The sequence below is a fragment of the Xenopus laevis genome, chromosome 9_10S (genome assembly GCF_017654675.1).
Source record: "Xenopus laevis strain J_2021 chromosome 9_10S, Xenopus_laevis_v10.1, whole genome shotgun sequence".
Classification (NCBI taxonomy): Eukaryota; Metazoa; Chordata; class Amphibia; order Anura; family Pipidae; genus Xenopus; species Xenopus laevis.
Genome location: NC_054388.1, coordinates 105,366,412 through 105,391,415, shown reverse-complemented (window position 1 = coordinate 105,391,415; position 25,004 = coordinate 105,366,412). Strand labels below are relative to the sequence as shown.

The following is a 25,004-nucleotide window of genomic DNA, read 5'->3' as shown; positions in this document are numbered from 1 at the left end:
ATATTTGGGTTGATAATGAAAATCTCTTTTGAAAATGATGTTTTAACCCTGACTAGCTTTTGCAGATGTCTTTGGTTTCATGCTTCATTGTTTTAATTTACAACTACAGGTCCCAAGGATTAGACAACGCCTACAGTAGCTACACAGATGACGTGAAATTTGCTGTGTTTAGATATAAGCTCAACTATATCACAAAGGAAGCCAATGCAGCAGGTAAAGATAAACTATCATAATTCATGAAATAGAACAAACAGCCTTCTTGCCAAGACTAATTCCATTCTTGAGCCTGAGGCAGTAAACTTTGATCAAGGAATGGAAACAGAAATATTAGAAATATTTTTCATGGGTATGCCAGGTATCAGCTGCATTTATATGGCGTTTAATGTAACTCATGATGGTTGTGTGTGGTTTTTACAGGATCAGGATGTACATATGGACTTACCAGTGCTGCATGGCTGACCTATAATTTTGGAAGTTTCAGCAGTTATCTCCCCTTCTCAGATATGATCAAGCTAAACCCTTCTTTCAATGGAGTGAGTTCTTTTTCTAATAAATCATTAACCATGCTACACCGCACAGCTCTGTAATAAATCCAAAATTTTACTTCGAAACCCAAGGATCTTTATTCTTTCCCTAATGACTTCCCCATTCTCTTTCCATTCCAGTTTGAGGCTACTGATCTTCTGACCATTAATCAGACACTGGATTTGCTCCTATATTCCAACATATTAACACAGGAAGCTCCTGAACAATACGCATTCCGTGTTTCAGCTCTAATAACCACATGGAGAACTAAAGGCTATGACTATATTCTACAATTCCTGACTGAATTTACTAGAACTCTACAGCAGGTGAGTCATTGATCAGGAGGTATATTAGGCTACAATGTAATTTAGACTCTCTTGCGGCATATTTTATTTTTCCAACAACAAGTAAAGAAATATTTTGCATATTTTTTAGTATTTGTTCAGCCAAAATATATTATGTAGTCCTTACTTGTACTAGTTAAAATTCCATGAGATGTATATGTCACCTGGCTAGAAAGCCAGTAGACCCTGGGTCTCAAACCTTTTTAACCTGTGAGCCACATTTAAATGAAAAATAAAAAATTTGGGGAGCAACACATTAAGAAAGTCCCGGGGCTGCCAAATAAGGGCTGTGGTTGGCTATTTGGAAGCCCCTATGTGAGCTGGCAGCCTATAGGAGGCTCTACCTGAAAATACAACAAGTTTTTATGCAATTAGAATGCTGCCTCCAAGCCTGGATTTAAAAAAAAAAGCACCTGCCTTGATGCCACTTGAGCTCAACAGCCAATGAGTTTATTGAAATTGGATTTACTGAGAGAAACAGCCAAGAATGCAGGATTCCTGCTAATTGTGCTTTATTGCCAATAAAGCACAATTAGCAGCAAGCCTGCATTTTTGGCTGTTTCTCTCAGTAACTCCAATTTCAATTGATTTACTCTACACCTGAGGTGGGGGTGTACACTGAGATAGAAGAAGCCTATTAAACCACTCTCCCAGAGCGCAGTCACTTTTATAGTGAGCCAATGAGTTTAGACATTGTGGACTCTCAGAAGCAAAAAAAGATATTCAAAGAAGACACCTTATGGCTTGTGACATTTTGCTCAGCTGGTCTACATATTTCAATGATATTTTGGTCAAATAGAAATGTTGAAGTAGTCTACTCAGAATCAATTTTTTAGTCATTCAACTGGTAAAATTACTCAGAACAGAGCTCATTACAAAATTTTTATGGTTAGTCTACTGAAGGGGATCCACAGTGGTGCATTGGGCAGTTTCTCTAAGATAATAAATAAGTGTAATGCTTGTGTACATGACTAGGAAGGACTGCAAGGACTCAAAAGTGCTGCATGCAAATGCACACAAACAAATGATATCTGGAATGGTAAACATTAATCATTGGCTAATATTTGGACCCAACAATTCATCTCATAGTATGATTTATTAATTTCTGCCTTTACCCCTAAACTTCTCTTCCACAGTACAAAATATTCGTTATTAGGAATGCAGATGTAAGTTGTTTACTTCTGGACGGCTTCTGGCCAGTACTGAGCGCTAGATTCCCCCAATTTTCCTTTGGTGACTGGGAAACCTGGTTCAGTGTTAATCTGCCCATCTTTCTGCCATGCATCAAGCAATCCCATCTTTCGCTGCTGACCATTGGTTTGATAAAGGACTGCTCAAGCTTCCAAATCATGTAAGTAAGGATTCAAGATATTGTATGCGTCTAAGAGAACATGACTGGCATCATTGTTTTTAGAAATATGATTAGATGACCAATCACGCATTCCAATTTAGATCTTTATGTTGCTTTTGCTTATAAGGGCATAAGGAGGGGCATCTACGGGTCTGAGCTATTTTCATGTATAACTCTAGCCTTTTCTCACTATTACAGCGTTACAGGCTTTAATAAAGCATACAGTTATATGAGCCCTGATACCAGACAAGCTGTTGCTTTGTGGATTGGCACATTCTTGAGCACCACAAGTAAGTATCCAGCAGTGCCACCCGATTTTCTCTAAAAGCAGTCACCTAAAAAACTAGACTAAAATAGAAGAATTTTTTTTAAAAGATTTCATTTTGATTAAATACCTGTTATTGTCATCAAGTCAGTCTAAAACATAATTCTCTGCAGTGGAAATTGAATTTATAATAATGTTTTGTTCTACTTACACAACAATTGTTTTAGAGCTGTAAGTGTGTTCTATCTTAGAACAAAATATGTCCAGGGTTTCTATAATGCCTACTGTATAAGATAAATAGGTCCCAAAAAGCCCCAAATCCATTTTAAGGGTGAAATTACATGGGTTGATTTGCTCCTCCTACACGCAGTATGCTTTAATGTTGTGTGAGATACCCATTCACACTGATGCTAAACAAGCACCCTTCAGTTTTATTTGGGCCAATTGCCTAAATAGATTGATAAGAATGTAGAGTTAATGGGAGATGTAGTTCCTCTTATGGGTATATTTTCAGATTCCATGACTAAGAATAGGTAAATGGAGATAAATTGTTCAATTTGGACTAGTCAACAGGTATCCAACATCCCCAAGAGGTACTATACATGGCCAAACGGTTGGGCCATGAGGCGGAAAAGGTTTAAGATTAAACAAAGATATGTGGATTTATTCAATTGCAGTTAATGGATCAATAAATCGAATGTTCAATATTTTTTAGAATGTGACAGCAACGACTGGTTAATCGTCAACTGGCAACAGTTTAGGGCAGAGACCAACATGTCTGTCATTTTACAGCTCAACCCAGAATTTAAACCGGTAAGTATATTTATAACATTTAGAAATGTTTAGAAAGAACAACTCACACTAAATTAAGAACTTACTAATAAGCCAATACAAAATGTGTTTAGCATTCCTGCTTTATAAAATTCTTATAATAGGAGGACTATTGTATGGATTATTATGCATCATTATCATTTCCCCCAATTATTTTATAGCTTGATGTCCTAAGTGAACTGACTGCAAGTCAAGTTAGCGAGGTGGTCATATATGACGAATCAGTTCGCACTAATGTAACTGTTATGGAAAGCGTCTTTGATGTGCTCGTGGATGTTCCCGGCCAAAAAGTAGTGACAAACCTTGGTTCTTTCTGGGATACTTTCAATATGGTTGCAGAAACGGTAAGTTTCTGAGCATTGTCCCAAATAACAGTAGTTTCTTTTTCTTTCTCATGAGTATATATATTTTCTAGTTCTGATGACACGTTGGAAATTGCTACTCTGTATTTTTTTTCCATGGGACACAAAGGACACAAGAAAAGTTATATGTGAAAATGGTCTTAAAATTGACCTCTAGTACGACAAAGACAATTCCACATCTAGCAACCAGGCAGCGGATTGCATGACAGAATAGTAAATGAATGGGAGGTGGTTTGGATAGAAAGATAAGCAATAAAATGTTAACAATAAAACTCTAATGATGTACCCATTCCAAGGGCTCTAAAAACCCTAGTTATGTCCTTCTTATAAGTCTTTTAAATGGTGCCCTCAGACATTGAGCTGCAAATTTTGTAGCATACAACCCTTAAGGGCTGGAAAACTTAAAACAATAATAACATTTTCATTTCTTGCCTCTATTTCTCCCCAAAGAGCCCTAAAGTCACTGTGACAGAAAAAGTACAATACACCATGCTCAAACGTACCACCTTCAAGCTGGTAGACTATTATGCCACCTTCACAGAGGAAGACTACAGGATCTGGTTTGTGGACCGACTTGACTTTGTCCTGAAAACTGTTAATAAACCCATCCTTGATGAGATTCCCGTTACCATCAACTGTGCATCTTATCAAACCTTGTGAGTAATGGATTACATCTGATGCAATATTTTTATGATGTTGCAGAAATTGGGTTGAGCAAATGGAATTCTCATGTTAAAGACAGATGTAGGTTGATGAACAATAGAAGTACAGGTGTAGGTTGAAGAACAATAGAAATTAAGGAAATAGAAATAGTGAATGACAAATTAATATTAACAGAAAAGATGTTTGAAAGAAAGAGCCTTACATTATTTTTGTTTGCTTTACAGAGTTCGTGCTTTTGATACAAACTTCCCAACCACGGCAAATGATAACAGGATGGACATTTACAATTTCATTTCAAACTTCAACGTGCATGGTAAGATGATCTCTGTATCCAAATAACATTCCAGTATCACTTACCTAATTTTAGATGTCTTTGTAGGAGCAAAGTACAACATATGGCTAACAGAATTTCTCTTCTGATATAACATATTTTATGTCATTACTAACAGGTGCTGATTGTGAAACTGCATTAACTTCCAAGGTGTGGATTGAAAAAACTTTAGCAAGTTTCTCTACCTTGGCAACCTTTGAAGAGATTCTATCTTACAAAACTGATTTCAACCCTGTAAGTAAATGTTTTTATTAAACAGGTAGCCTTATTAATGTAGCGTAACATAAAGTGGGGGATCACACAGTATAGATTTGTTGTAAACATGTAGAATGATACACTGTGGTGGGTATGGGGCTTAAGGCAGTGTTGGGAGCATGGGAGATGTTCCATAGGGGAATGACAAACCCTTTAGTTTTTAACATTAATGAAAGTTCTTCCTAGAGCCACTTCAAGGAGTAGATAAAATATTTGGGGTCTCTGTAGTGCTCACTGCACTCTCTGGGTTTGTCTGGTCATGCCATAGATCAGGGGTCCCCAAGCTTTTTTTTACTCATGAGCCACATTCAAGTGTAAAATAATGTTGGAGAGCAGCATAAGCATGCAAAAACTTCCTTTGGGCTTAAAAATAAGGGTTGGGTATTGGTAAAAAAAAAAATAAGGATTGAGCATTGGTAGCTCCTACGTGGACTTAAAGCCAACAGGAGGCTCTGTTTAGCAGTACACATGACTTTTATTCAATTAAAAAAGCACCTGCTTTGAGGCCACTGGGCGCAACATCCAAAGGGTCGGAGAGCAACATATTGTTCACGAGCCACTGGTTGGGGATCACTGTCATATATGATATGATTGAACTGCAAGACTAGACCGCTTATGGTTTTATTTAAAACAAATAAGGCAGGTGAAACTGAAATATTTATATAAATATTCTATATAAATATAGATAAAGATAATTTATTAAATTATTTTAATTATTGCTTAATTAAATTTGTTATTTAGGGGCCGATTCACTAAGGGTCGAATTTCGAAGTTAAAAATACTTCGAAATTCGACCCTCGGATTGAAATCCTTCGACTTCGAATATCGAAGTCGAAGGATTTAGCGCTAATCCTGCGATCGATCGATCGAAGGATTTTCCGTTCGATCGAACGATTAAATCCTTCGAATCGAACGATTCGAAGGATTTTAATCCAACGATCGAAGGAAAATCCTTCGATCAAAAAATCACAGGCAAGCCTATGGGGACCTTCCCCATAGGCTAACATTGACTTCGGTAGCTTTTAGCTGCCGAAGTAGGGGGTCGAAGTTTTTTTTAAAGGGGAAGTACTTCGACTATCGAATGGTCGAATAGTCGAACGATTTTTTGTTCGATTCGTTCGATTTCGTTCGAATTCGAACGAATTTAACCAATTCGATGGTCGAAGTACCCAAAAAATACTTCGAAATTCGAAGTATTTTTCATTCGAATCCTTCACTCGAGCTTAGTGAATCAGCCCCTATATGTAACAACCCTTTAGCTAGTTTAGGGCAATTTATTAGTATGCTAAATTAGGCAAAACACATTTCCTATATTTTGTCTTTTTCCGTAGTACGAAACTGGAGTGATCAATATTTTGACTACGGATCAAATTGGAGACATGATTGTTTATTCCAATACCCTTCAAAGCACAGACAACAGTGTTTTACTATTTGATTACCTAAAGACTCGTACAGTTGCTGAGGTTGACGCCTGTATGACGAGGTTTACTGAGACAGCGACACAGGTGAATATTCCATTTAAGTCATATTATTGCAGCACCAGGGTAATATTTACCTCTAGTTACATTAAAATGAAAACAACATATGGACAATTATATACAATACATTTCTTTGTAGAAGTTGAGAAATAATAATGTATAAACCATTGAAGCAGAAGTTGGCTTTGGCTTAGTTTCATATTTTGTTTTGGGAAATGCAATAGCTCAGTTATAAAGCAGAAACAACATGAAATTCTAATAGAAATGACATTGGAATGGTAAAATATTATTGAAATCACTATACATTGTATAATAATGTTTTGGGCAAAAGTGAAATTAAAAAAAAATTTTCTAAAAAGAATTTTCATCAAAATAACTTAGAAATTAACTCATTGTCCGAAGTACCCTAAAAGTAAAACTGTAAAACAATAATGGAAACCCATTCAAGTAAATATGCACCAAATCCCTGATTTTTGGATTTGTCAAATTCTCAATTTAAAAAAAAAAAAAAAAGGCAGAATACACTATGTATTCTGAAACCTAAGCTGAATTTTTTGTCAAAATTGAGAACAATTATAAAATTAATTCCTGTAAAAAAAATGTAACTTCTGTTTTTAAGAGCTGTCAAGTTTGGTGACTGAGGTATGGGACTTGTTGTGGTTGAATCCCCTGAATCCTTTAAAAGTGGTGGAATCAGGCCAAATATCAAACTGGATCCAAGATACGGGGCATAAATAAATGTAATACGTAAATATAATTTAAATAGCAATATAAAACAAAACTAATACTTTGTACTTCTTTCACTTTTAGAAAAAAATCAAAATTGAAAATGTGGAGGTTGGAAACTATATACTTTTGAACTACTTGCAAATTGTGGCACCGCAGATGGAAACCTACACAAGTGTGCAATTTGTGGAGATGTTTGAGAAAAAGATCTACTTCTTTATCCGTTTCTTCACTGTCCAAACCCTTACGCTCATCCCTGTCCGAGACTGTGACACTCTAATTTCTATGTAAGTGTCAGATGCGGGTAGAGTGTGGCACCAATTTTACTATGTATTCGTGATTGTCATGTCTAGAATTTTTATATTTCATTAGGAAGAGACTTCATATATACCTTATCATTAAAAGGGCCAACAAGCGTAATTCCTGGTACCCCTACACTGGGAATGCCTTCCTTGGAGGATTAGGAAATGTAGTGGTTGGATGGTATGGAAGGTTTACATCAACTTTAATGGAACATATACCTTCCATCATATTGCTTTTCCAACAGGTGCAGCTGGACTTCAGCTCCCAACATTATGCAGGACATTATCATCATGTATAAAGTATGATGAGCTGTTGTCCAGCAACTATATAGATGAATCATTGAAGCAACAGAACTTTCTCCAGGACCAGAGTCCAAACCAATGTAAAATGATCCTCCTTGCATTTTGGTCTCATATGATCATTGAGGAAGCCATTCCAAATATTTTCTAGCTCTGAACATCTAAAAATCTCTTTCTGAAGATGACTACAGTGTACTACGAGCAAGCAAAAATGGCATAGTTATCTTAGTATGTTAGATAAAAAGTGATTACTTGTAACATCTACTTTAAATAGCTGTGGGGCAAAACGTCAGTTTTAGATAGACAGTATGTCCCTTTTGAAGTTTTGAAATTAAAGGGATAAAGAATGAATTTAAAGAAAGGCACATTTAGCAAGAATATAACAGGATATATCAGATATATCAGGTGGGAACTACACTGTCTAAGTCTTTAGTTAATGGAATGTATTTCTACACTGAACGGTATTAAGGTGACCTGTTTACAAATATTTCTGCTATTTCATTTATTATAGTGTGGTCATTTTTGACCAAGCATATGATGTCATGTCACCAGACACCAAAACATACATTGTAAACTGGATTGTCAGCAATCTGAAGAAAACAGCATTGAAAGGTAATCCAAAGATACCTGTTACCTGGAGGTATTACATGCCCCAGTAATTTGCAAAGTAGCAAGGCAGAGGGTATTGATGCAAGAAAGGTAGTTCTAAAACACTTGTGTTATTTGAACGAAGAGCGCTTATCAACAGCAGCACAGTTAGGCTTTTAGACCCTACCCTGACCCTACCTTACCTGGCAAGGGATATCTATTTTCAACAAACATACCGTCCACATTGCTGAGACAAAGTATTACCACTTCTGAATTTTTAATGTGAATATGGCCTGCAGAAGTGGTTCGCAACCTATCATCTCAAACATCACGGCCATTTTGGATTATTTTGAAAACCAGCAAATTGGATTTCAAGTTGTTTGATGTCACCTTTCAGGAGATTTCTCTGGCCCTTTGGCTATTCCAGGGTTACTAAAACTTATTTTTATGATATATTCATTGTAATATGGCCTAACATCTGATGTATTAAGATAAACATTCCACTGCAAGAAAAACATGAGCAGCAAGGCTATAAATTTGCAACTTTTACCCCATGAGGAGCAAGATGTCCACTTGAGCCATCTCCAGATTTGCATATTAGCCTCATATGTACGGTTAAACACATATAATGACTGATTGATTGATATGGTTTCCAAAACATGATAACATAAGCAACTCTGTTAGCCAAGGATAGTCAATGACTCTGACACAGGAGATAAGATTCTGAAATGAATCCCAGAGGCAATTCCTTGTGCTCCGGGAAACCAAGGAACCTCTTGGTGATACCAATAAGATAAATTTATGATAAGCTTCAATAGGAGGGATATAGGAAAATAAGTTTTTTTCGTAATATTTAATTATTTTTCCATTTCTCCTCCAGGCTGTTACAGATCCGACCAGCCCCAGGCAGAGTGGGTAGATATCACATGGAAACGTTTCTTCTCAAAAGTAGAACTGAAAGATGTGCTTGCAGTCAACCCAAGCTTTGACACAGTAAGTTCTGGACACCGGAACTTCTAAACAAAATCAGATATTGTTATATACCCAGGAAGATGGGAATCAGCATTCATGTTTTTTCTTCCAGATTTTGTCCATCGGTAGTACCACCATTTCACAGAAGGTTGACTACATCGTGACCTCGGATCCTTTGGTTAATGTGACTAGAATGAGAATTGTGCTGGAAAGTCTAAAGGATGTCCCTCTGGATTCAATCTTTGAATTCTTGTATAATTTTAACATTGCATTTGAAAAGGTTGGTAAAGTATAAAACTTTTACATGTCCTATTACATACTTTGAGCTTGAAAGCTGTAATATCCTATGGCTCTATGTTGGTTGTTAGTGATTGGTAATCAGATAAGTAGGGCCAGAATATGATCAGGAGATTCTGGCAATGCGAAAAGACTGAGGTCCCCATCTGAGAGCTATTACATACATTCAGCATGCCCACCCAAGTGGCCTCCAGATGATGTTTACCTACAACTCCAGGCATCCCCTAATAACCATAACAATAATAGCATCATACATTTGTTATACTTTTTATCTATGTACATTTGTTGTCCCAATGGTCCCTTCTGATGCTTCCTTGGGGAATAGAGAGGAAATGCTGAGATGTTCCTTTTTCTTTTGGGCAGCTTACAATTCAGACCATATCAGCTGATGTAAGGCAAGAGGTCATGGTCTACCTCTTCAACAATATGGCAGTTAATTTCAAATTTATCACAGAGGAACAGATGAGAAATTTTTCCACTAGCTTTCGTTACTTCCTCCCTGGCATTACTACTGAGGTACTGGATCAGATCCCACTGGACGTCAGCTGCAGTTATTTTTCTTACTTGTGAGTACTAATGCTTTGCTGAAAGTCTATTAAATACCAAAAAGTTTTTTTCCACCTCGCTAAAACTCACATTTTAAAAAAACACAAAATGTTTCCTTATTTATTAAAAATACAGAATATATCAACATAGAACAAAGATGAATAGGACAAAGAAAACCTCAAAATCCTCATTTTTGTGCGATTACAAGCAAAAAAAAATCCCAGAAAACCTCTTAAACCTCAAAGTAGATGAAGCTTTTAATTTTTGTGATTTTTACACTCAATAAATATTGACATCTATTTTTTGGAATAGTTGGATTTTTGGGCTAATTCCAGCGCAGGCCACATAAACTTCCAAATAGGATAAGGACCTCTTCCATTGACTCATATACAACCTCAGCAGGTCTGAGATGGAGTATTTTTGGATTTTGACTTTTTCCAACCTCTGGGTATAATAAATCTCCAAAAATTTGAGGTTTTTTTTCCACTAAAAATGTGGATTCTATAGTTGAATAAACTCAAATTTATCAGGTTTTTTGGATTCGGACTTAAATAACCACCTTAAATCGTAATTTTGAGAAGCAGAAGTAAAATGGAAAGGTTCCTTGCTCGTTTATATAAAATTAGAGACTACACCCCTATCTTTTTTTTCTTTGCTTTTTCTTAACGGGGTCAGTGACAAGAAGACATTTAAAGTTTTAGTTTAGCGAGAGACAGAACTAAAATGGGGAGCTTCCTTGCTCAATGGTATAGACTTAAAGGTCATGCAGCCATTTTTTCCACTTTTTTACGTCTACCTTCACCTATGTCTAAGGTTCTCATTCTTATAGGTGACAAATATATTAGGATTTTTGCATGATGTTTTATGAGATAAAATAAAATCAGTACCTTAAAAAGTAGGCAAGCTTAGCAAATAAATATGGCTGCCTACATGGAGAAGGAAGAATGACTGAAGTTCTTTGATGCATGAAATTGGCAGAATTGAAGGATTAAAGGACAAAGCATTGTTAGATATGTTTTTAGAAGGACATCTGCATACATGCCTTTGTAGACCTCTATTTAGCCATAATTTGAGTTTCCATTTGGAAATTTGGAAAAAAGAACATGCAAGTGGAAATAACTGTCTTAAAAAAAGGAATTATCTTAATTTCAGGCTTTTTCTAATCTTTTTGTTAAGGTTCTCTGCTTTCAGTGGAGTTTCTAAGTTCCTGGCAAAGGACCTCAAAGCTCAGGTATTCAACAAAATTGTCGCTTACTTGGACTACAAATCTTCCCTGGCCGACACCTCAGGTACTGTATTTCACCCACTAAATGATGCAGTTTGTTGCTTTCACTGTTAACATTCCCAATTCCAGTAGTCTGTAGCAACCAATCAGATGCTAACTTTTATGGAACTAACTGATGCAAGTAAACTGCTGGTTGGTCATCATGCTTTTCAGAACTTTTTGGCAAACTTGATTAGGGTTTCTGCATAATAACATAAGGATTTCTCTTCTGCTCCCTCAAGGCTCAGCCTGCAGTAGCTTATACACCAACAGTAAGACATACGTGAGCAATATTTTCTTCAGCTTTTCCTATTATGCAACAATTTATGAACTGGACAAGTACTACGTCGATTTCAATGCGGTAAGCTTCTGATTTCCCAAATGGTCCAATGGCTGTATGCCTGACAATATAGCAAGGTGCATGGGGAATACAACATGAATGTACTGTCTATCCAGTTCAAAATGCTTTTTTTAACTTCTACTTCCAGTCTAATGGGTACATAGAGAGCTAAATATCATATTACATGTAGAACCTAAGAACCCATCCTTTTGGTGTAGGCATTGGAGGGGACCTACAGCGATACAGTTATACATTTAACAGGTGATGAAAATGATCTCTCTTGAGCATATTTGTCCCTCTCTGACATTCATAGCTCCATATCTTTGTTTTGGTATTTTCTACAGTATGATGTTCTGGGCATGCTTTCCGGCAAGCAACTGGGCAACCTGCTAATGAACAGCACAGCCATTAGGAATCAGATGGAGGCCGTACCCATTTTGGTTGAACTGGATAAACGCAATAGCTACGAAGAAGTTTCTGCTTTCATGGAGGAGTGTAATAGAGTGGCACAAGAGGTCAGCATCGCAATAGTCAGCGCTCTACCCCATACCCACATGCACCAAATATTTCTTGACCAGCATTTTTGGAGCTTGAGTTCATTACATTTATAAGTATTTCACTAACCGTGATTGATGCATACGGTATGTCCTGAACAGCTTAGTGAAGGGGGTGACTATTTATATTTAATTTTATGGTATCTCTCTATACAGCTTATGTGCAAAATTAAGAGGGGGGCCTTTTGCAGGAGTATTATAACACAGGAGGTAATAATCAGCTTGAAAAACAAAGGTAGCAAAGGAAAGGCTAAAACGCCAAGCTGAATACTTAGAAGCCATGGGGAAGCAAAGCATAAAAAATATTCTCAATATTTCAATAAAAATAAAGGTGAAAATAAGATTAAGGGGGTTCTTTATCAAAGTCCGAATTTATCTCAATATTTTCTGAAAAAAACTACGACCAAATACGCACAAGTTTTTTCGGTTTACTTATTAATACACTTTCCCGAAAATTTTGTTTGCGGGAAAAAAATCCGAAAAAATCGTGAAAAATACAAATTTTACAAATTTTTCAGAATTTATGCCCGAAAAACTCAGAATTTCACAATATTTTTGGAATTTTCACCCGAAAACGCAGCACAGATCAAAAAATCTTTTTGACTTCTCCCACTGACTTATATGAAACCTCGGCAGGTCTCAGATGGCGGATTTTCGGATTCTGACTTTTTTCATACTCGGGGTATAATAAATTCGGATTTCATACTAAAAAAACATCGATTTTTTAGGTTTTTGCCATTCGCAGTTTAGTAAATAACCCCCCAAAAGTATAGAAACCTTTTAAAAATGGCAGGATAATAATTGTATCACATCTCTTACTGCTGTATAATATTCTTGGGATTTGAATTAACTCTCTTTTACTCTATGTCTTTGCAGAGGAACGTTGTTGCGCTGCCAGATGCTAACATTCAGTATCTGATATACAAAACAGTCTGGAAAGTTGTCTCCGTAAATTTGGAAACATCTGCAGATTACACGGCTTGGTTTGGCTACAAACTGGACCTTCTGTTACCCAGCATTTCTGTACAAGAAATCAACATATTTCCTTTGGACATAGACTGCAACTCCCAATCGGCCATGTAAGACTACCCTGTTCTCCTGAATAAATGCAGATAACTTTTAAATAGAACATGAATTCCATACCATGTACATGCACAAAAGGAGGTGTACCTAATATGGCTTTCCTTCAGAACCTACATCTCCTGTCTTTCTTACCAGGTTGTGCCCAACTAAACCTCTCAAGTCTGGTGATGATTTTGAGCTCTAATTGGTAACACATTGCCAATCTGTGCTCTTTTACGGTGGCCATAGACGTACAGAAAATATCGTACGAAATTCATTTTCGTACAATATTCGGTGTGTATGGTGGGAAAAGAGCCGACTGATATCGGCAGAAGACTTGGAGATCGGTCGGCTTGTCGATCGGGCTGGACAGAAAATTTTGATTGGGCGCCTTTGAAGGCACCCATACATCGGCCATTGTTAGTGCTGAATTGTAAGATACAGGTAGAATTCTATTGTTTCTATATGTATATCTGACGATTCAGCTCTACACGTGTGTATTGAAACGAACGGTCTTTCTTGGATTTATTATTACGTCTATGGCCACCTTAAACCACCAGAAATACTTCTGCATTGTGATTGGGACAGCCTTTGCTTGTTCAACCCTGTTTTTTATTCCTCTAACAAACCCACACTCTGGGAGTTATTCATTAAAGTCCAAATACCAAAAACTTCCATTTTTTTTCCAAATCTTTTCCAAAATTTTTTGGAGATTTTTTATACCCCGAGGCTGCAAAAAGTCTGAATCTGAAAATCCGAAGCCTGTGTGGTCTATGCTGGATTTAGCCCAAAAATCAGACTATTTCAAGGTTTTCGGGCAAAAATCCAAAAAAATTCAGATTTTTCGGGAAGAAGCCTGGAAAAAATCAAGCGATTCTGGAAAAAAAATCCTAAAAATCATATGATTCAGATTTTCGCTAGATATTATCGAGTTTTTCCCCGATATGATTAAATTGTGCTTTTATTTATTAATAAATAAGGTCAAATCATGGATTCTAGTTTGGTCGGACTTTTTTAATTTAACAAATCATTCGGATTTTGATAAATAACCCCCTCTATGTTGGCTACAGGGTTGAAGGCTTTAGCAGCGCATTCAAAAGACTATCCGAGGATCAACGTGTGGCATTTCATGCAAGAATCAAGTCTTATCTCAGTGATGTCAAAGCCTCTTCAGGTAATGTCTGCATTAGAACATACTATAAAACTATGTCTACTTTGATAAACCTATAGATAACCCTAAAGCAAAATTCCATCGCTGCTCATATAACAAACTGTATCCCTTTGTCTTTCTGGCAGCCTCTACTTGTCACTCTGGGGAAAGCAGCAGTACATGGATTGAAAACAACTATGGACAGTTTAAAAGCTACGCCACCCTGCAGGAGTTCAAAGAATTTAACACAAACTTTAACACAGTAAGTACTCAGCCTTCCCATTTGTTGGAAAGTTTTATAAATACGTGACAAATAATATTTGTACAAACTTCCCTACATTGAAACCTTTTAATACATAAAAGGTATTCAAAAAATATAATTTCATATCATATCATGGTGCAAAAGGATTTCATTGGTTCTAATCTGTGCTTTTTGGTGTGACATATAATAAAAGGAAAAATGTAACTCCTGCAGCCTTGTGCCTTTATATGGTCACAGAACCCTCAGTGACTTCTAATATCCTTATCATTTACAGTAGGGGGTACATTATCCCTTATAATACATGAGTGATACTCAGAGTTCCCTGTATAACTCAGCCTGCAGCCTTGTGCCTTTATATGGTCACAGAACAACCCCTCAGTGACTTCTAATATCCTTATCATTTACAGTAGGGGGTACATTATCCCTTATAATACATGAGTGATACTCAGAGTTCCCTGTATAACTCAGTCTGCAGCCTTGTGCCTTTATATGGTCACAGAACCCCTCAGTGACTTCTAATATCCTTATCATTTACAGTAGGGGGTACATTATCCCTTATATTACATGAGTGATACTCAGAGCCTTCTTCCCTTTTAGAAATGTGATTGTAAATCAAATTTGACAGAAATACTTTAACAGGTTCAGAAATGTGGTTTTCTATGACTAACCTTCCTAATTCTTTTCTACTAGGAAGCTGCACTGCCTGCATGTACAGGCACTCAGATTGCTGATTTCATTGCTACTTCAGGAGGTCTGAGGGATGAAAAGACGGTTATAACTGTCCTTGAAAACCTTGATACTACTGAAGAGTTCCGCACATTCTACACAGAGATAAACACCCTAGCTCCGGTATTTCTACTTCTTATATTCAAGAAATAATTATAATTATGAAATACTCTGCAATGCCTTAGATATGGCATTGGATATAACATAACTCTAATTAAAGGGTCTAACTCTCTTTGCCAGTGAATGAAACAGGCAGTTGATGAGGGGGCAATTAAGTTGTTTTGTCCTACAATTGCTCTAGGGACCTAGAATAATTGCAGGGGGAACCTATATCCTATATAGACCTGAAAGCCCATCTTGAAGATCATCTAGAATAAGACTTGGGATGGATATTTATTTGATGGATGATACACCAATGTCTTATGATATCTTTAACTTTGTTATGAGCTAAGGAGGGACCTGACCAATAGATTGATGCCTTGAACCATACCTTGATACCTCCAACAAGCAATGTTTTAGATTATACACAGAGCATACTTTCTAATCCTGCACCACAACAAGCTCCTCTATGTGCTGTGAGCTTCCGGTAGCGAAACCCAAGGCCCCGGCACAGATTTCAGCACATTAATAGAGACTGACCACCTTGAAGAGTTTAAATTGCTTCTTTGCTGGCTTTTATTTTCAAATAAACACAATTCTTCAGCCCACTGGCTTCACATGGGGGAAATCACATAACATAAACAGTCCCACTTCACACCCTTAATGGTGTTCTCTTTACTCACATTTGAGTTTAGCCCTCACTGGCTTTCAGCAGACCACAAGTCCCAGAATCCTCTCTGTGCACACTTGATACACTTGGTAGCGGTTTCTCTGGTCCTTTCCCAGACCTTTGGAGATCTCTCCAACTCAGGGGAATCACTCTCTGGTTTCCTGGTGCTCACGAGCACTCCTTCCATGGCCCTTCACCCTCCTCCACTCTAGGGGGTCTCTAGTGGGAAGCAGCAGCACTGAGGTATTGCTCCACACCTCCTTTTAACTACCACATACCTGTAGTTTATTACCTCTAACTGCCTTTAGCTTGGCATCTGCAAAACCCTTACATGGAGCAAGGGATGGAAGCCCACCCTACTCTCTTCCATCCACTCCAGGGACCCATAATCCAGTTTTTACTAAGCTGGTTCACCACTTTAACAGCTTAACTAGCTGCAGCAATACACATTTCCCTGGAGTTTCTTATTTCACCAGCCTAATACACATGATATTGTGCAGTTTTGACACACATATATTAGAGTGCCCATAATTTACTACCTATTTATGGGGTTGGGTTCACCATATCCATATGCACTGCATGTAGTACCATGTACTAATAATCATAATAATATATTTTATTACAGACTGAACTGAGGAACAGCCCAGAGATAAAGATGATTGTGCAGGACACATTTCAGACCATCTCAGTCGATTTTAAATCTTTCACAGTGGAGCAGTGGACACAATGGTTCCAAGTCATCCTTGTAAATGTCCTTTTTGCTGTCAATGAAACGGAAATTTCATATATTCCAAATCCTCTGCCTTGCAATGCTTTCCAGGAGATGTAAGTGCCCCAAATGTAACCATGTGCTAAATTCTATGGTTAGAATGGATCTAAAATAACGCTTCTTTGCAGAAGGCAAATGGCTAGGAAGTAGGACAACCAATCAGATGCTTGCATTCAAACAGCTGACCTGTGCATACTGCCTATTGGTTGATTTGTATGCGTTACTACATCAAAAGTAAACTTTGTATCTGTCATTACATTAACCCATTTGCAAATTTACATTGCTCAATACCGATGTAGACCTCTCAGTTAAGTGCTCCTTGTACAGAACAGATGGGTATTAAGAAGCCATTTAGTATTCATTTTGCTTTTGCTGATTCCCCTTCTACCTGCTGGATCACTAGTTTGGGGGACAATCCTTGATGTGACCATACATGCAGAAGTAGTTGGGGAGTATCACTAAAAAACTGTCAAATCAGTACCGTTTTTAGAAGAAACCTGACTATATGCAGTGAAATTCTCCCTTCATTTACTGCTGTGGATAGGAATTGTCAGACGGTCCCTAACTGCTCTGCAGGGAAACAATCATACTTATGAACAGCAGGGGGAGCCCCCGCCTTACTTCCCAGCCATACAGAACTCAAGCAGCTTTGTTTGTTTCCCTGTAGAGCAGTCGGTGACTGTGTCGAGATTTGTATTGGATTTTATTTGTGCCTTTACATCCCCTTTACTGTTTCCAACTCCAGCTGCAGGGACAAAGATCATGGAGGCAGATTTAAACAGATAAACTGGGATTCTATTTGGAGGATTATTTTGCTGCAGCCACTGGTTCTGCAGAGTTGGAGAAAGTTTGAATTAAACATTACTATAAAATCCACATAAAATTACATGACAACACAGGACCCAGTGCAGTCTGTATATTCTGATTATAAATCAGTCTTGTTGTATCGGCTTCTGCCAGATATTATTTGACTTGTGCTGTTTTGATTTATGACGATCCCTACGCAGCCAAGACCACACTGAGCATGTGCACAGTCTTGGTCTTGCAAAGATGTTTAACAAAGTTACAAGATGGTGACCCCCTGTGGCCAACTTTGAAAGCATAAATCATTTGTTTGATTAGGCTTGTGGTGCAGTAAATTCATGTTTATGTTTAGTATACAAAATACAGCATTTCTAGCCTTATTCTATTTTACACTTTACTTCCCCTTTAAATGTAAATTAAGGTATGATTTGGGGTGATAATTGATCTGATGTCCTAGATATGCTTGAGACTTTGGCTGATAGACCAATGTTCTCCTATGTCTGTAATAATGTTAGTTAATGTTGTAGTTATGAGGCCTGATCAAAGGGGCTTAGAACTGTCAGCCAACAGCTCTAAACCATAGAGTAAAGCAAGCTACAGGCGCTCTACCATCACCTTTTCAATGGTTGAAACCATTCTTCTTCAAAGAGCTCATTAATGCTAAACGATTTTCCATTATTCACAGAGTTAAAGGCTTTAACACTGCTGCAGAATATATGACAGAGGAAACCAAACAGATGCTTTATGAAACATTAATCAAAAGGCAATTTAAATCCACCGCTGAAGTCTCAGGTAAGAATGGAACAATACTGCATTTACATAAATGAATTCATTGTGTGGTATTCATGATATGACTATGAGGCAGAAGAATTACTTTTTTGGGGGGTATATCCACCTCTGTATGACACAGACACAAAAATATGAAAAATATATGGATGTGTTATATTCTTTAGGTGTCGTCTGCGGTGAAAATATTAAAAGATCGCAGGAATGGCTGGACATAAACTTTGGAAGTTTTGTTGCATATGCTGACTACTCTGATATCATCAAATGGAACACAAACTTCGCTGTGGTAAGTACACAAAATACATATATACATTCTAAAGCCATTGCATTTGCATAGGTACAGGTGGAGTAGTCTTTGGGGCAGATTTACTAAAAGGCAAAGTGACTAGCGCTGGCGAAGATTCGCCATTGTTACAGTTTTCAGGGACTTCGCCGATTTACGGGTGCAGGCGTCACTTCGCTAGAGAAGAAGTTATACAGTAGCGGTGATTCGCACTTCAACGCCAGGCGAATTTTCTAATTCACTAAAATGCGTATTTTACTGACCGTTACCTCTTTTACCAGATTTGCCTTTCCCAGCTCAGACCAGGCGAAGTGCATTGGAGTATATAGATCTTCCTCAATCTTCTACTTACATTATATTTTTTAGTGGAAAAACGCTGGCGTCTTTTTTTTTTTCAGAGTGATAGACTGCAAAAGTGCTTAAATTTTTTTGGGGTAACCGGGTTCACCCATACATTTTAACTATAAAGTGGGCTCATGTGTAGGGCATTATAACAACTCTATATTCTTTATTAAGGTTTCCTGGACTCATGTAATATAATGTATTTGCTGCAACATATACAGTATATACTTGAGTATAAGCCGAGTTTTTCAGCCCCCAAAATATGCTGAAAAACTCTACCTCGGCTTATACTCGGGTCAAGCGCAAAAACAGTCGTCGGCGTCTAATAATAGTTGTCGGCGCCTAAGAATAGTCGCCGGCGTCCAAGAATAGTCGCCGGCGTCCAAGAATAGTCTCCAAGAATATTCGCCGGCATCCAAAAACGAGACGCCGGCACCTCCAATGGGAGCAGAAACCCTAAATTTTTTGATTGAAACTTACCATAAGCTGCTGCATTTCTCACCCTGGGCTTATTTTCGAGTCAATAAGCTTTCCCAGTTTTTGGAGGTAAAATTAGGTACCCCGGCTTATACTCAAGACGGCTTATACTCGAGTATATACATATATATATATATATTTAACTTTAAATTTCCTGCCGTATGCAAATTAGCCCGAACGAAGACCTCTAACAAAGTTGCGCTAGGCAGAATTGAATGCTAGGGCATCTTTGCTTTGATTTGCTCGCATTGCCGAAGTAACGCTAGCAAAAAATCGCCAACATTCGCTGCCCTGGATGCAACTTCGCATTTTAGTAAATTAGCGTTGTCTGAGCGAATTTTTGCCTGATGAAGTATTGCGATGGCTGCATAGCTGTCGCTGGTGAATTTTCGCAGCTTAGTAAATTTACCCCCATATCGGAACACAATGTACACTTTTACAACATTGATTTCAACAGCTGTGTTGGCCAAAAATTTTAATGAGACTGCCTCCATCTATAGAACTGTTCTTTGATAAGCAAGAGAGTCTAGAAAAGACTATGAAATGCATTTTGATCTCTTTTAGACGGAAGTCATTACAACGCTGAGTGTCACTCAACTAGCAGAAGTTGCTCTCCAGAATGGAAACATTAACAATGAGGAATTTGCTTGTCAGATTGTGGGAAGACTCCAGGGAGGTCAGATTAATGACGTATATTCATTCTTGGACCAGTTCTACACATTTTTTCAGCAGGTATCTATAGTCATTCTCAGTTGGGGTTTCAAATTGTAAAGTCACCACAATACACATGAACAGATCTGGAAAGCATTTTTGGAGCTACGAAATACCTCGGCCAGGACAGGAGTTGCAGTTAATGGAAGTTAACGGTGGATCTTTCTCTTACAGCTGAACATTGTTCAGATACCAAATGCTGATGTCCAATGGAAATTCCTCTCTGGAAGCATAGACATAATCAAGAATGAGCTGGCCGCTTATTCTACCAGCCAATGGGATTTGCTGCTTTCATCCAGGCTAAAACCTTTCCTCCCTTCCATGAATGCTGATTTATTAGGCACCCTTCTCAACTCAGCCAACTGTGACAGCTACCCAATCATGTAAGTGTCTATAAAACCTAATGATGGAGTGGAGAATGCAGCTCCATCTACTAAAAGAATCGTATATTATTATTATTATTAACATGTATTTATATAGCGCCAACATATTGCTTAGCACTGTTGTATACTGTATAATATAGATTTCACCAAACATTGAACTATGGTTAGATATAATGTCACTTTAGTTTGAGGTCCATTTTATTTTTCCCTGTATTTTTCTGGGACCAGACAGTAGAATTAGAGTTATAATTAGGTGTTTCATTTATATGAAATGCCATGGTGGAACATGTTCAGGAACTGTTCTTGACAGCCTATATTGCATTCCTTCCTGAATGGTTTGTTTCTTTTAATATACAGTGTGAAATACTTGAATGGAATATATGATGCCCTGTCACCTGAGACCCGCAGAAGCCTTTATAACACCCTGTACGCATTCCTTAATGGCAAATTCACTGCCACAGGTAGGACCTCCCTCGGCATCTGGTTTTTCTGATTAACAAAGCAGGTCACTCAAATGGGTCTTTTGTAGTACCCTATACTTCTGCTATGTTTGACTGAGCTTTGGTTCCTAAGAACGTTCACATAACTCATTGCTTCCTTATTTGTTTGCAGGAAATGCTTGTACGATAAATGGTGAGACCAACAAGGACTGGCTCTCAAAATCCCTTGGCAAATTTAGTGTGTACGCCCCATATAATGATCTTGTTAAGGTCCAAACCAACTTTAATGGGGTAAGTAAACTCTACAGAAACCTTTATAATAGTTATAATGATCATTTATCATTTTATTCCTGCTAACATAAAAAAACAATTGATTTCTGCTTGTAGTTGGATCTGATTGGTGACTTGTCTTCCAACCAACTTGCTGGTCTTCTACTCAGTGGGAGTGTCCTGTCTAGTGATAGCAACATCAACAGTGTTGCTCTGGTTCTACAAGGGATGAGCTTTAGTGAGCTGGACACCTTCCTAAATAGCCTTCAATCCATTGCTGCTACGGTAAGTCTTACAGGAAAAACATAGCCCATTAAGGAGTATTTTGATTACCCTTAATTGGCCTAATATCTCCAAAGACTAATCTGTATGGAAACATCATTTTTATACAGCCCCAATTTTATAAAAACTGGCCCACTACAGACAGAGCAGTTATTAGATAAGTTCAAAGATCTCACCATGTTCACCAGATACTGTTTCTACTGAAATGAATGCTGTGACATCACGTCATGATGTAGCGTGTGTGTGTTCCATGTGATGCCTGCAAAGTTGGATGACATTGATATCAAGAACAAGAAGAGTGAATAATGCCAGGGATGTCCCTGGTTTATTAAATGAATGCTGACTGCTGTATGGCTGAAAATAGCAAAGAATACCCATTACTTTTAATTAAGAAAAGAAGGATATTTCACAAATTGTAATGAATGTATAGCTGCTCAATACAGCGGCCACTTTGGAAATGTTTGAATAAAATGGCTAACCTTACTGATTTTTCGCATTCCTCAGAACAATATTGTGTCCATTCCTAATGGCAAGAGTGTTTTACTGGATGCAATCTATGGCACCATTGCAACACAATTTTCCATCTTCACAAGTGAACAATACACAAACTATTTTGGATCAAAACTCAGCCTATTACTTGGTGGCATTTCTGCAAGCCAAATTAACCTCATTCCTGACAGCATCAACTGCCAAAACCTACAAAACATGTAAGCAGAAATAAACACTTGTCTTTTAACTGCCTTTGTCATTGGCTTCCAAACTGTAGGGCTGGCCACTCTGGGAAATTAGAGCAGCAACAGGGGTTTGGGGTAGGGTTAAGTCTGTAGGCCAGTTAGGGTGAGAATTCTGGAGAATGCCCATACTCTCTTCTAGATACACCTGAAAGCCCAGCTTGAAGTCAAATAATATTGGTCAATGACTATGAAGATTTTCATTCATCCAGGTCATGGTATATCTAATATAAGAATTACTTATATTACATATCTGGTTTCAGTATTTTCTGTCATATATATTCTTGAAATTATGGTTCTACTATGGCTGGAACTACTACACCAATGTGTTCTATATTTGTGCCCATTTCATGCCCTAAGGAAGGGCCCTTTCTAAAAGCATCTCCACTAGGAAGTGACCCAACATTATTAATACTTATGTAAAGAATTCAATGTAAATATGAAAGTTCTAATTATGCGATTGATAGTCTCTGTTTAAAGGAGAAGGAAAGCCACGGAGGCATTTTATTGGCAATAGATTAGCTGCAATAGTGCAAGCTAGAATGCTATATTTATTCTGTAGAATGTTTTACCATACCTGAGTAAAAAGCTCTAGAAACTCTCTGTTTGTTTAGAATAGGAGCTGCAGTATTAACATGGTGTGACATCACTTCCTGCCTGAGTCTCTCCCTGCTCTGCGCTCAGATTACAGTAGAGAAGGGAGGGGTGGGGGGAGAGGAGCAAACTGAGCATGCTCTTGCCCAGGGCAATGAGGTTTAAGATGAAAACAGGAAGTCTGATACAGAAGCCCATGAGTACACAATAGAAGGAAAGAAATGCAGTGTTTCTTTTGACAGGGGACTCAGAGCAACATTACTTTGGAGGTTTACTGGTATATTTAGATGGACCTTTCTGATAAGGCTTACTTAGTTTTAACCTTTCCTTCTCCTTTAATTCTGAGTTCTTAAATCGAATTATTTCCCCTTTCCATCTAACCAATATAGAATAAATGAATTGAACAAACGCAGCAATGATATATCAGCCAGCACCCAAAAAACCATCTACGAGAAAATAAAGTCTATACTCTTGACTCAGCAGCAAAGCAGCGGTAAGAGGGACTACATTTTTGGGTGGTTTGTTGAAATGTGTTTTCCCATGGTGCATTGCAATATTTTTTTACATTTGTCTGTGAAATTGTATTCCCTCTCAGGCTCAGCGTGCAGTGGAGGTGCAGGTGGCAGTGCCGGGTGGCTCCAGACCAACTTTGCTTCCTTTAGTACCTATCTGTCATATAATGACATTGTCACGCTTAAACCAGACTTCATCTTTGTACGTATGATGGTGAAAATGAAAAGTCTTTATGATGTATATGTAGTAGTATGAAGTACACTCCTAGAACTGAAATGAAAATGATTGTGAATAATGTCTATAGGAGGGTTCCTACTCCCCCATAATCAACACCTCCTTTCCATGAAACATATAGGGGGTTATTTATTAAAATAAGAATGCTAAAAACTCGAACAATTCAAATTTTTTGATGTTTATTATACCCCGAGGATGCAAAAAGTCAGAATACTCAACCTGTCGAGGTCCTGTAGAAGTCAATGGCAGAGGCCCTATTTGTCAAAATCTGAATTTTTCACATGGTCTGTGCTGGGTTTCGTATGATAATCTGAATATTTCAGGCTTTTCCGCCGATTTCAGGAAAAATTCTGACTTTTCGGGAGTCATATCCAAAAAAATTCAGATTTTTCATGTAACAATGGGAAAAGGTGGTGTTTTTTTCCCCGATCTGATTTTTTTCATGATAAATAAGGATAAATCATGGATTCCAGTTTGGTCTGACTTTTTTTATTTAAAACATGTGAAAAATTCGGATTTTGATAAATAACCCCTTATAGTATAAAAAAGAAAGGAAGTACAGGAAGAGAAACTGATATGTCTCCATAGAAAACCATGGAGCCATAGCCCAGTAAGGTAATAAGAGATGCTCCAGTTCTACTAACCAATACCTATTGGCAGGTTGCTGTGACTTAACCATATAGAACAAAGAGGAGCATGCCTCAGACTAAAAGCAGGAAGAACAAAAATACTTTGAGGACTAGTTTTCATATATTTTATTTATATGGGTGTGCCCAGCGGAAATATGAATAACTAAATATATATTTGTATTAATTTTGCTTTATTTTCAAGACTTAACTGACCCTGGTAGGCTAGCTAAAAGCTTTCTTATCACCTCATAAAGCCCTAAAATCTTGAGAGGCAGAAGCACCCAAAATGATACTGACATGTACTAACTTTCTTGACAGACGGACGCCATACCTTTGCTCACAGCTAACCAACTTGGATGGTACACTATAAAGGGTGATGCCATCAGAGACAGTGATAAGATCGCAAAGATCATGGCTGGAATGAATGGAGAGAATCTTGGCGCATTCTTGGACGCCTTAAATATGGCAGCTAAAGAGGTAAAATGGTTTTTCC

At 37.7% G+C, this 25,004-nt stretch overlaps 1 protein-coding gene across 1 annotated transcript in view; it reads left to right on the top strand.

Moving 5' to 3' along the window:
* The window catches only part of thdl20.S (thyroid hormone down-regulated protein (gene 20) S homeolog), a 49,604-nt gene that overhangs the window by 13,113 nt on the left and 11,487 nt on the right, over positions 1-25,004 (top strand). The window contains exons 13-47 of the mRNA XM_018239309.2: positions 110-213; positions 418-533; positions 666-851; positions 2,006-2,220; positions 2,419-2,510; positions 3,201-3,298; positions 3,478-3,660; positions 4,129-4,334; positions 4,566-4,654; positions 4,791-4,906; positions 6,259-6,432; positions 7,216-7,418; positions 8,245-8,345; positions 9,202-9,314; positions 9,406-9,573; positions 9,954-10,156; positions 11,313-11,425; positions 11,643-11,761; positions 12,085-12,255; positions 13,171-13,373; positions 14,427-14,530; positions 14,653-14,768; positions 15,459-15,617; positions 16,889-17,088; positions 18,522-18,628; positions 18,790-18,908; positions 20,289-20,456; positions 20,610-20,818; positions 21,176-21,279; positions 21,431-21,549; positions 21,646-21,813; positions 22,315-22,517; positions 23,525-23,628; positions 23,731-23,849; positions 24,830-24,988. Coding sequence (XP_018094798.1) covers positions 110-213; positions 418-533; positions 666-851; positions 2,006-2,220; positions 2,419-2,510; positions 3,201-3,298; positions 3,478-3,660; positions 4,129-4,334; positions 4,566-4,654; positions 4,791-4,906; positions 6,259-6,432; positions 7,216-7,418; positions 8,245-8,345; positions 9,202-9,314; positions 9,406-9,573; positions 9,954-10,156; positions 11,313-11,425; positions 11,643-11,761; positions 12,085-12,255; positions 13,171-13,373; positions 14,427-14,530; positions 14,653-14,768; positions 15,459-15,617; positions 16,889-17,088; positions 18,522-18,628; positions 18,790-18,908; positions 20,289-20,456; positions 20,610-20,818; positions 21,176-21,279; positions 21,431-21,549; positions 21,646-21,813; positions 22,315-22,517; positions 23,525-23,628; positions 23,731-23,849; positions 24,830-24,988 — 5,131 coding nt within the window. The remainder of the gene's footprint in view (positions 1-109; positions 214-417; positions 534-665; positions 852-2,005; positions 2,221-2,418; positions 2,511-3,200; positions 3,299-3,477; positions 3,661-4,128; positions 4,335-4,565; positions 4,655-4,790; positions 4,907-6,258; positions 6,433-7,215; positions 7,419-8,244; positions 8,346-9,201; positions 9,315-9,405; positions 9,574-9,953; positions 10,157-11,312; positions 11,426-11,642; positions 11,762-12,084; positions 12,256-13,170; positions 13,374-14,426; positions 14,531-14,652; positions 14,769-15,458; positions 15,618-16,888; positions 17,089-18,521; positions 18,629-18,789; positions 18,909-20,288; positions 20,457-20,609; positions 20,819-21,175; positions 21,280-21,430; positions 21,550-21,645; positions 21,814-22,314; positions 22,518-23,524; positions 23,629-23,730; positions 23,850-24,829; positions 24,989-25,004) is intronic.